This window comes from Pristiophorus japonicus, unplaced genomic scaffold, assembly GCF_044704955.1.
Source record: "Pristiophorus japonicus isolate sPriJap1 unplaced genomic scaffold, sPriJap1.hap1 HAP1_SCAFFOLD_688, whole genome shotgun sequence".
Classification (NCBI taxonomy): domain Eukaryota; kingdom Metazoa; phylum Chordata; class Chondrichthyes; family Pristiophoridae; genus Pristiophorus; species Pristiophorus japonicus.
The window spans coordinates 6,679-19,637 of NW_027254601.1; the positions used below are offsets into that span (position 1 = coordinate 6,679).

General features: G+C 51.2%; 1 protein-coding gene across 1 annotated transcript in view; it reads right to left on the bottom strand.

The window, feature by feature from the left end:
• Positions 1–1,248: 1,248 nt before the first annotated feature.
• The window catches only part of LOC139256184 (WD repeat-containing protein 70), a gene marked incomplete at both ends in the record, with an annotated part of 84,642 nt that continues 72,931 nt past the window's right edge, over positions 1,249–12,959 (bottom strand). The window contains 3 exons of the mRNA XM_070874130.1: positions 1,249–1,328; positions 5,827–5,927; positions 7,712–7,850. Coding sequence (XP_070730231.1) covers positions 1,249–1,328; positions 5,827–5,927; positions 7,712–7,850 — 320 coding nt within the window. The remainder of the gene's footprint in view (positions 1,329–5,826; positions 5,928–7,711; positions 7,851–12,959) is intronic.

The following is a 12,959-nucleotide window of genomic DNA, read 5'->3' on the forward strand; positions in this document are numbered from 1 at the left end:
GTGTTACAGTGAGTTGTGTGGGGTATATCAGTGTTACATGAGGGGTGTGGGGTATATCAGTGTTAAAGTGAGGGGTGTGGGGTATATTAGTGTTACAGTGAGGGTTGTGGGGTATATCAGTGTTACAGTGAGGGGTGTGGGGTATATCAGTGTTACAGTGAGGGGTGTGGGGTATATCAGTGTTACAGTGAGGGGTGTGGGGTATATCAGTGTTACAGTGAGGGGTGTGGGGTATATCACTGTAATAGTGAGGAGTCTGGGGTATATCGGTGTTACAGTGAGGGGTGTGGGGTATATCAGTGTTACAGTGAGGGGTGTGGGGTATATCAGTGTTGCAGTGAGGGGTGTGGGGTATATCGGTGTTACAGTGAGGAGTGTGGGGTATATCAGTGTTGCAGTGAGGGGTGTGGGGTATATCGGTGTTACAGTGAGGAGTGTGGGGTATATCAGTGTTACAGTGAGGGGTGTGGGGTATATCAGTGTTACAGTGAGGGGTGTGGGGTATATCAGTGTTACAGTGAGGGGTGTGGGGTATATCGGTGTTACAGTGAGGGGTGTGGGGTATATCAGTGTTACAGTGAGGGGTGTGGGGTATATCAGTGTTACAGTGAGGGGTGTGTGGTATATCGGTGTTACAGTGAGGGGTGTGGGGTATATCGGTGTTACAGTGAGGGGTGTGGGGTATATCAGTGTTACAGTGAGGGCTGTGGGGTATATCAGTGTTACAGTGAGGGGTGTGTGGTATATTGGTGTTACAGTGAGGGGTGTGGGGTATATCAGTGTTACAGTGAGGGGTGTGGGGTATATCGGTGTTACAGTGAGGGGTGTGGGGTATATCAGTGTTACAGTGAGGGGTGTGGGGTATATCAGTGTTACAGTGAGGGGTGTGGGGTATATCAGTGTTACAGTGAGGGGTGTGGGGTATATCACTGTAATAGTGAGGAGTCTGGGGTATATCGGTGTTACAGTGAGGGGTGTGGGGTATATCAGTGTTACAGTGAGGGGTGTGGGGTATATCAGTGTTACAGTGAGGGGTGTGGGGTATATCAGTGTTACAGTGAGGGGTGTGGGGTATATCAGTGTTACAGTGAGGGGTGTGTGGTATATCGGTGTTACAGTGAGGGGTGTGGGGTATATCAGGTAGGGTAGGGGGGAGCAGGGCTGGTGCCCATGGTAACCAGGCCCTGAGAGTATGGGTATGGTGCAGGGGAGCTGCTGATTGGTCAGTCAGACAGGCCGTGTACTTACGTGTGATGATGTAATCCTGCGTGACGGTCTGACTCTGCTTCCATTTGCGTTTTGTTTTCACCACACACAGTTTGGCCCCTCTGCAAAACACACAGTGTGGTGAGTGAATGGAGTGATGAGTGGGGCGAGGGGAGGCACTGGGTGTGTGCGGGCTGCTCAGGGCAGGGCTTGGGGCAGGGGGGCTCGGGGGAGAGGGTTCGGGCATAAGTGACATAAGAACATCAGAAATAGGAGCAGGAGTGGGCCATTCGGCCCCTCGAGCCTGCTCCACCATTTAATACGATCATGGCTGATCTGATCATGGACTCAGCTCCACTTCCCCGCACACTCCCCATAAGCCCTTACCCACTTACCGGTTAAGAAACTGTCTATCTCTGACTTAAATATATTCAATGACCCAGCCCCCACAGCTCTCCGAGGCAGCGAATTCCACAGATTTACAACCCTCTGAGAGAAGAAATTCCTCCTCATCTCAGTTTTAAATGGGCGGCCTCTTATTCTAAGATCATGCCCCCTAGTTCTAGTCTCCCCCATCAGTGGAAACATTCTCTCTGCATCCACCTTGTCAAGCCCCCTCATAATCTTATACGTTTCGATAAGATCACCTCTCATTCTTCTGAATTCCAATGAGTAGAGGCCCAACCTGCTCAACCTTTCTTCATAAGTCAACCCCCTCATCCCCGGAATCACTCTCGTAAAACACAATCCATCAAATTAAACACACGTTGAAATATATTGCAGCAACTTACCTCCAATTGGCAAAGTTCCCCCACCCCACTTTCCCGTTGAAGATCCAATGGCCTCCTCCCTCCAGGTCCCCGCACCTCACTACACCCGAAAGGCTCCCCCCACACCACTCGCCTCCTCCCCGCTCTCTCTCTCTCTCTCTCTCTCTCTCCCCCTCTCTCTTACCTTTCCTGCTGCTGCTGTCTGAGCATCTGCTGCTCTTACCCGGGCCCATTCCCCATTCCCTTATACTGACCTGGACCGATCCTGTCACTGCTTTCCAAATGTGCTGCTATTTCATCTTTAATAATTGATCCCAACATTATCCCCACTACTGATGTCAGACTAACCGGTCTATAATGACCCGCTTTCTCTCTCCCATCTTTCTTAAAAAGTGGTGTTACATTAGCTACCCTCCAGTCCATAGGAACTGATCCAGAGTCGATAGACTGTTGGAAAATGATCACCAATGCATCCACTATTTCTAGGGCCACTTCCTTAAGTACGCTGGGATGCAGACTATCAGGCCCTGGGGATTTATCGGCCTTCAATCCCATCAATTTCCCTTCCACAAGTTCCCACCTAATAAGGATATCCTTCAGTTCCTCCTTCTCACTAGACCCTCGGTCCCTTAGTTTTTCCAGAAGGTTATTTGTATCTTCCCAAGTATTTGTTTAACTGGTCTGCCATTTCTTTGTTCCCCATTATAAATTCACCCGAGTCCGACTGCAAGGGACCTACGTTTGTCTTCACTAATCTTTTTCTCTTCACATATCTATAGAAGCTTTTGCAGTCAATTTTTATGTTTCCAGCAAGCTTCCTCACATACTCTATTTCCCCCCCCCCCTAATGAAACACTTTGTCCTCCTCTGCTGAATTCTAAATTTCTCCCAGTCCTCAGGTTTGCTGCTTTTTCTGGACAATTTATATGCCTCTTCCTTGGATTTAACACGATCCTTAATTTCCCTTGTTAGCCACAGTTGAGCCACCTTCCCCATTTTATTTTTACTCCAGACAGGGATGTAGAATTATTGAAGTTCATCCATGTGATCTTTAAATGTTTGCCATTGCCTATCCACCATCAACCCCTTAAGTATCACTCACCAGTCTATTCTAGCCAATTCACGCCTCATACCATCGAAGTCTCCTTTCCTTAAGTTCAGGACCCTAGTCTCTGAATTAACTGTGTCACTCTCCATCTTAATAAAGAACTCTACCATATTATGGTCACTCTTCCCCAGAGGGCCTCGCACAAGATTGTTAATTAGTCCTTTCTCATTACACATCACCCAGTCTAGGATGGCCAGCTCTCCAGTTGGTTCCTTGACATATTGGTCGAGAAAACCATCCCTAATACACTCCAGGAAATCCTCCTCCACCGTATTGCTACCAGTTTGGTTAGCCCAATCTATATGTAGATTAAAGTCGCCCACGATTTTAATAGGGAGGGAGGTGGTCCCTTCCCCCCAACCCCCGTCACTATCTTATGTTTTTTTTGTCAGTATCTCCAATGGCAGCTGGTCATTAACCCTATATAGACCAACCTTTTTCTAACTTCTGCCCTGACCATCTCAATTCGGCCCATCATCCCTTTGTCTCTCAAATCTCTCCTGCCTTCCACCCTATCACAGGCCTTCCCTTTTGTTCTTTCCTCCACTCCCTCTTTCAGCGCTGGTTAAGAATCTGTTCATCTCGAACATTTGGCAGTTCTGACGAAGCGTCATTGACCCGAAACGTTAACTCTGTTTCTCTCTCCACAGATGCTGCCTGACCCGCTGAGATTTCCAGCATTATCTATTTTTATTTCAGGTTCCAGCATCCGCAGTATTTTGCTTTTGTACCAGATAATAGACTTGTTAGTAAATTTAAAGTCCATGGGATTAAAGGGACAGTGGCAGTCTGAATAGAACATTGGCTCAGTGACAAAGCCAAGAGTGGTGGTGAAAGGTCGAATGTCAGACTGAAGGGTCGTGTGCAGTGTGTTTCCCACAGATCAGTATTAGGACCACTGCACTTGGGTTTACAGGGTATCATTTCAACGTATGCAGATGACATAAAACTCAAATGTGGTAAACAGTGAGAAGGATGGTAACAGACTTCAGGAGGACATAGACAGACTGCTGATACATTTCGGTCGGAAAATGAGTGGCAGTATAAACCAATTGTGCAATTTAAAGGGGCTGCAGTAACAGAGACCGAGAAGTACATGTGCACAAATCCTTAAAGGTGACACGGCAAATTGAGAAGGGTGTTAAAAAAGCAGATTCAATCGTAACATTCAAAAGGGAATTCGACAAATACTCGGAGGGAAAAGATTTCAAGAACGATGGGGCAAGAGCGGGGTAGTGGAATTCATTGGGTACCTCTACCCAAGAGCCAGCACAGGCACGATGGAGCAAACGGCCTCCTTCTGTGCTCTATCATTCTATAAGACTGCGAGGGAGGGGGAGATGAGACTATGGGGGAGGGTCCGAGGCCCAGCTATATTTAGCTGCTTCATCAATGACCTTTCCTCTATCATAAGGTCAGAAGAGGCGACGTTCGCTGATGATTGCACAGTGTCCGACAACACCGCAATTTTAAAATCCTCATCTACAAATCCCTCCATGGTCTTGTCCCTCGTTATCTCTGTAACCTCCTCTTGCCCTACAAGTCTTTCAGATATCTGCACTCCTCCAATTCTGGCCTTGCATCCCCCATTTCCATCGCTCCACCATTGGCGGCCATGCTTTCAACTCCCTTGACCCCAAGCTCTGGAGTTCTCTCCCTAAACCTCTTCCGCCTCTCTACCTCTCTCCCTCTCCTCTTTCAAGATGCTCCTTAAAAGCTAGCTCCTTGAACAAGCTTTTGGTCACCTGCCCTGATATCTTTTGCAGCTCGATGTCAAAAATGTTTTCACTGATATCGCTTTTGTTCAGTGCCTTGGGACATTTTGATATGTAAAATCCGCTACGTGCAAGTTATTGTTATTGAGCTCTATTCACAACTCCTCAGATAATGGAGCAGTCTGTGCCCACATACAGAAAGGCCCGAACGGCATCCAGGCTCGGGCGAAGTGGCAAGTAACATTGGCACTAGAGTAGTGCCAGGCAATGGCCATCTCCAACCAGAGAATCTGCAACCGCCTCTCCTCGACATTCAACGGCATTATCGTATTCAAATCCCACACCATCACCACTGAACCGCACCAGCCACATAAATACTGTGGCTACAAGAGCGGGTCAGAGGCTGGGTATTCTGCGGTGAGTGTCTCACCTCCTGACTCCCCAAAGCCTCTCCACCATCTACAAGGCACAAGTCAGGAGTGTGATGGAACACTCTCCACTTGCCTGGATGGGTGCAGCTCCAACAACACTCAAAGCTCAACACCATCCAGGACAAAGCAGCCCACTTGATCAGCTCCCCATCCACCACCTCCAACACTCACTCCCTCCAACACTCACTCCCTCCACCACCTCCAACACTCACTCCCTCCACCACCTCCAACACTCACTCCCTCCACCACCTCCAACACTCACTCCCTCCACCACCTCCAACACTCACTCCCTCCACCACCTCCAACACTCACTCCCTCCACCACCTCCAACACTCACTCCCTCCACCACCTTCAACACTCACTCCCTCCACTAACAGCACTGTGGGAGCACCTTCACCACACGGACTGCAGCGGTTTAAGAAGGCGGCTCAGGATGGGCAATAAATGCCAGCCTTGCCAGTGCCACCCACACCCCAGGAACAAATTTGAAAAAGCTATGGAGGAGGCACACTCGCCAGTGTAAATACCGACAATCCCGATACACTCTGGTGCTGTCCTTGGCCCCGCTGAATGTCGTTGGCACTCTGAACTTTTACCTTTGACTCTTGACCGGGTGATAGTAGACTTTGGCCAGTCCGTTTCCCGTCCCCACCATGATCTGGTTCAGCTTTGGGTGCCACAGGCAGCGAATAACACTCTGAAAAATGAACAGAAGACGAATTGAGCATGGGAGCCCGGCACGGTTCACAGGGAAATCGTCCGGCTGTACAAAGCAGAGCAGAGAGCGCAGAGCGTTGGCAGGGTGGGGGGGTGAGACAGAGCAGAGACATCGGCAGCATTGAGGAAGCACCTTCCACACACAGCATCTTCTCCAGGTGGTTCACAGAGCTGGACGCAGAAATAAATCCAAATCCATCCCAAGCCAGAGATATTGGGAGGGGTGAGCAAAAAGTCGATCAGAGCAGAGTTTTAAGGAGGTCTTGAAGAAGGAGAGGGAGTTGGCGAGGCGGAGGTGTGTGCCAGAGCCTGGGGCGTAACTGGCTGAACGCACAGCCATCAATGGTGGAGGCAAGGAAGAGGCCAGAGTGAGAGTGGGCAGGGTATGGGCGCAGGGTTATGGAGGTTGGGAGGGGTGAGACCATGGAGAGATGTGACGACAATGTGACGATGGGAGCCAGTGTAGGACAGGGAGGATAGTGATGGAAGAGTGGGACTGAGCGCCCGTTGGGATACAGGCAGCAGAGGTTTGGATAAGCTGCAGTTTACAGAGAGTGGGAGGCTGGTCAGGAGAGCATTGGTTTGGCCAGGTGCAGAGGTAACAAAGGCACGGATCAGGGTTTCAGCAGCAGATAGGCTGAGGCAGGGTCGGAGACGGGCGATGGCTCGGAGACGGGAGATGGCTCGGAGACGGGAGATGGCTCGGAGATGGGAGATGGCTCGGAGACGGGCGATGGCTCGGAGACGGGCGATGGCTCGGAGACGGGAGATGGCTCGGAGATGGGAGATGGCTCGGAGACGGGCGATGGCTCGGAGACGGGCGATGGCTCGGAGACGGGCGATGGCTCGGAGACGGGCGATGGCTCGGAAGAGGAAATAGGCCCACAGTTTCTCCCTCAGCCCCAAACACTCCTTCCAGTTGAAACTGCGAGTTAGCTGCACATTTTTCCATTTAGTATATTGTATTCGCTGCTCACGATGTGGTCTCCTCGACATTGGGGAGACCAAGCACAGATTGGGTGACCGCTTTGCTGAACATGTTCAGTCCACAAGCTTGACCCTGAACTTGCCATTTTAATTCTCCACTCCCAATCTCTGTCCTTGGCCTCCTACACTGTGCCAATGAAGCTCAATAGAAGCTGAAGGAACAGCACCTCATCTTCCGATTGGGCAGCTTACAGCCTTCCCAACTCAACATCAACTTCAACAATTTCAGACCATGTTTGGGACGTCAGTTGTTGGTAATCCTGCTGCTGTCATTTACAGCAAAGGCCAAAGACGGCAGGTCAGAGGTCAGGGTCGGGGCAGGTCAGAGTGGGAGTCAGAGGTCGGGGTCGGTCAAAGGTCAGACTGGGAGTCAGAGGATGGGGTCGGTCAGAGGTCAGAGTGGGAGTCAGAGGTCGAGGTTGGTCAAAGGTCAGAGTGGGAGTCAGAGGTCGGGGCAGGTCAGAGGTGGGGGGGTGGGGGGAGTGAACCGGGAGTGGGGAAGAGAAAGGTCCAGGAGGGGGAACGGGGGGATGTGGGGACGGGGTAGAGAGGGGTGGGGAGGGGAGGCGCAGAGAGGGGTGGGGGAGAGGGGGAACGGGGTCCGGGAGGGGATAAGGGGGAAGAGGTGTAGTAGGGCCTGGCGGGGGGGGGTCCGGACAGGTCGGGGGTCAGACGGGAGTTGAGAGAATGAGGGCGGTATATTGAGAGAAAGACAGTGCTCTGGGCTCCATTTGGTGTACTGGATGTGATTGGATGAGAAGGAATGGATTGACTCACTGCGTCAGTGACCTCGATCTGGTACAGCTGGTGAAACGTCTCCCTCTCGAAGAACAGCAGCTTCCCGTTCCCCTGTCCTCTCTTTACCGACGTCCCCGTTACCAGCAGCTTATCGTCAGGGCTGAAGCAGCAATCTGTCCTGTGAGAGAACACAGGCATTCGACTAACTCGTGTAACACACCCCGTACCATCCAAACACAGCACGGGTTCGTGTATCACACACCGCACCATCCAAACACAGCACGGGCTGTGTATCACACACCGCACCATCCAAACACAGCACGGGCCCGTGTAACACACCCCGTACCATCCAAACACAGCACAGGCCCGTGTGCCACACACCGCACCATCCAAACACAGCACGGGCTGTGTATCACACACCGCACCATCCAAACACAGCACGGGCCCGTGTATCACACACCGCACCATCCAAACACAGCACGGGCTGTGTATCACACACCGCACCATCCAAACACAGTACGGGCTGTGTATCACACACCGCACCATCCAAACACAACACGGGCCCGTGTGCCACACACCATACCATCCAAACACAGCACAGGCTGTGTATCACACACCGCACCATCCAAACACAGCACGGGCCCGTGTAACACACACCGCACCATCCAAATACAGTACGGGCTCGTGTATCATACACCATACCATCCAAACACAGCACAGGCCCGTGTGTCACACACCATACCATCCAAACACAGCACGGGCTGTGTATCACACACCGCACCATCCAAACACAGCACGGGCCCGTGTAACACACACCGCACCATCCAAATACAGCACGGGCTCGTGTATCACACACCGTACCATCCAAACACAGCACAGGCCCGTGTGTCACACACCATACCATCCAAACACAGCACGGGCCGTGTATCACACACCGCACCATCCAAACACAGCACGGGCCCGTGTAACACACACCGCACCATCCAAACACAGCACGGGCTCGTGTATCACACACCGTACCATCCAAACACAGCACGGGCCCGTGTATCACATAACGTACCATCCAAACACAGCACCGGCCCATGTATCACACACCGCACGATCCAAACACAGCACAGGCCCGTGTATCACACACCGTACCATCCAAACACAGCACGGGGCTCATATAACACCCACCACACCATTCAAACACAGCACGGGCCAGTGTATCACACATCGCACGATCCAAACACAGCACGGGGCTCGTGTATCACACCCCGCACCATCCAAACACAGCACAGGCCCGTGTATCGCCCACCGCACAATGCAAACACAGCACGGCCCGTGCACACACCATCCAAACACAGCACGGGGCTCGTGTATCACACATCGCACCATCCAAACACAGCACAGGCCCGTGTATCGCCCATCGCACGATGCAAACACAGCACGGGCCCGTGTATCGCCCACCGTACGATCCTAACACAGCACGGGCTCGTGTATCACACATCGCACGATCCAAAACAGCACGGGGCTCGTGTATCGCCCACCGCACAATGCAAACACAGCGCGGGCCCGTGTATCACACACCACACGATCCAAACACAGCACGGGGCTCGTGTATCGCCCACCGTACGATCCAAACACAGCATAGGCCCGTGTATCGGCCACCACACAATGCAAACACAGCGCGGGCCCGTGTATCACAAACCGCATGATCCAAACACAGCACCGGGCTCGTGTATCGCCCACCGTACGATCCAAACACAGCACGGGGCTCGTGCATCACATACCGCACGATCCAAACACAGCACGGGGCTCGTGCATCGCCCACTGTACGATCCAAACACAGCACCGGGCTCGTGTATCGCCCACCGTACGATCCAAACACAGCATGGGCTCATGTATCAATCACCGCATGATCCAACACAGCACGGGCTCGTGTATCACACACCGCACGATCCAAACACAGCACGGGGCTCGTGTATCGCCCACCGTACAATGCAAACACAGCGCGGGCTTGTGTATCACACACCTCACGATCCAAACACAGCACGGGGCTCGTGCATCGCACACCGTACGATCCAAACACAGCATGGGCTCGTGTATCACACACCGCATGATCCAAACACAGCACCGGGCTCGTGTATCGCCCACCGTATGATCCAAACATAGCACGGGCTCGTGTATCACACACCGCATGATCCAAACACAGCACGGGGCTCGTGCATCGCCCACCGTCCGATCCAAACACAGCACCGGGCTCGTGTATCGCCCAGCGCACGATCCAAACACAGCACCGGGCTCGTGTATCACACACCGCACGATCCAAACACAGCACCGGGCTCATGTATCACACACCGCACGATCCAAACACAGCACCGGGCTCGTGTATCGCCCACTGTACGATCCAAACACTGCACCGGGCTCGTGTATCGCCCATCGTACGATCCAAACACAGCACGGGCTCGTGTTATCACACACCGCACGATCCAACACAGCACGGGCTCGTGTATCACACACCGCACGATCCAAACACAGCACGGGCCCGTGTATCACACACCGCACGATCCAAACACAGCACCGGGCTCGTGTATCGCCCACCGTACGATCCAAACACAGCACCGGGCTCGTGTATCGCCCACCATACGATCCAAACACAGCACAGGCTCGTGTATCACACACCGCACGATCCAACACAGCACGGGCCCGTGTATCACACACCGCACGATCCAAACACAGCACCGGGCTCGTGTATCGCCCACTGTACGATCCAACCACAGCACGTGGCTCGTGTATCGCCCACTGTACGATCCAAACACAGCACGGACTACAAGGATAGATTGGATTCGCTTGGTATATTTCCTTTGGAACAGAGGAGGCTGAGGGAGACCTTAATGAGGTGTATAAAATTATTGAGTGCATTAAAATTAACTAAAACTAAATTGAGTGGATAAGACGGACCTATTTCCCTTAGCAGAGGGGTCAACAACCAGGGGGCATAGATTTAATGTAATTGGGGGGAGGTTTAGAGGGGATTTGAGGGGAAATGTCTTCACCCAGAAGGTGGTGGGGGTCTAGAACTCACTGCCTGAAAGGGTGGTGGTGGTAGAGGCAGAAACCCTCACCACATTTAAACAGTACCTGGATGTACACTTAAAGTGCCGTAACCTACAGGGCTACGGACCGAGAGCTGGAGAGTCGTGGACAAAGAGCTGGAAAGTGGGATTAGGTTGGACAGCTCTTTAACGGCTGGCACGAACACAATGGACAAAAATGGGAGCGTACTACAGTCAGAGGGAGATAGAAGAGCAAATATGTAGGCATATTTCTGAGAACTAACAGTAGGGGAGTTCAACTACCCGAATATTAACTGGGATAAAATTAATGTGACTGGTATAGAGTGCGGAATTCCTAAAATATATTCAGGAGAACTTCTTTAGCCAGTATGTAACAAGCCCAACAAGGGAGGGGGCGGTTCTGGACCTGGTTTTGGGGAATGAAGAGGGGCAGGTGGAAAGGGTATCAGTGGGAGAGCATTTTGGTGCTAGTGATCATAATTCAGTTAGATTTATGGGAGCTATGGAAAAAGACAAAGATAGACCAAGAATAAAAGTTCTCAAGTGAGGAAAATCCAATTTTGATAAGTGAAGAGGTGATTTTGCCAGAATGGAATATTAAAGAAAGATCATGTTTGACTAAGCTGATTGAATTTTTCGAGGAGGTAACCAAGAGGGTCGATAAGGCTAGTGCATATGATGTAGTGTATATGGATTTTAGCTTGGTTTTTGATCAGGTCCCACATGGTAGACTGGTCACGAAGCCCATGGGATCCAGGGAAAAGAGTCAAGTTGGATCCAAAATTGGCTTAGAGGTAGGAAGCAAAGGGTAATGGTTGATGTGTGTTTTTGTGACTGGAAGGCTGTTTCCAGTGGGGTGCCGCAGGGCTCAGTGCTGGGTCCCTTGCTTTTTGTGGTATATATCAATGATTTTGATTTGAATATAGGGGGTATGATTAAGAGGTTTGCAGACGACACTAAAATTGTCCGTGTGGTTGATAATGAAGAGGAAAGTCATGGGCTGCAGGAGGATATCAATCTACTGGTCAGGTGGGCAGAGCAGTGGCAAATGGAATTTAATTCAGAGAAGTGTGAGGTGATGCACTTTGGGAGGGTTAATAAGGAAAGGGTATACACATTAAGCGGTAGGCCACTTAATAGTGTAGATAAACAAAGGGACCTTGGAGTGAATGTCCACAGATCCCTGAAAGTAGCAGGCCAGGTGGATAAGGTGGTTAAGAAGACATACGGAATGCTTGCCTTTATTGGCCGAGGCAAAGAATACAAGAGCAGGGAGGTTATGCTTAAATTGTATAATACTTTGGTTAGGCCACAGCTGGAGTACTGCGTGCAGTTCTGGTCGCCGTATTATAGGAAGGATGTGATTGCACTAGAGAAGGTGCAGAGGAGATTTACTAGGATGCTGCCTGGAATGGAGAATCTTAGTTATGAGGACAGATTGGATAGTCTGGGTTTGTTCTCATTGGAACAGAGGAGATTGAGAGGAGACCTCATCGAGGTGTACAAAATATTGAGGGGTCTGGACATAGTGGATATTAACAGTTTATTTCCATTAGTGGAGGGGTCTATTACGAGGGGGCATAGTTTTAAGGTGGTAGGTGGAAGGTTTAGAGGGGATTTGAGGGGGGCTTCTTTACACAGAGGGTTGTGGGGATCTGGAACTCGCTGCCTGGAAGATTGGTGGATGCAGAAACCCTCATCACATTTAAGAGATGGTTGGATGGGCACTTAAAGTGCAGTAACCTGCAGGGTTACAGACCTAGAGCTGGTAATTGGGATTAGACTGGATGACCGTTTGTTGGACGGTGCAGATATAACGGTAAGTACTGCAGGGAATAGAATACGGCCAGGGTGATCTCCTGGAATAGTGTTGATCGCCTGGATGGGTCGGAGAGGAATTTTCCCAGATTTTTTCTCCCTAAATGGGCCTGGGTTTTTATCTGGTTTTTCCCTCTCCCAGGAGATCACATGGCTCCGGTTGGGGTGGAGTGTAGAATGTTTCAGTATAAGGGGTGTCACAGTTGTGTGAGGCAGACTGGTTGGGCTGGGTGCTCTTTGCCTTTCCGTCATTGTTCATAGGTTTATATGTAACCTTCAGGGCTGCTGACCGAGGGCCGTGTGGCTCTTTGTCGGCCGGTGGGACACGATGGGCCGGAATGGCCTCCTTCTGCGCTGTAAATTTCTATGAAACAGCTACTTGATGGTAAATCAGTGTCAGAGCAGTGGGG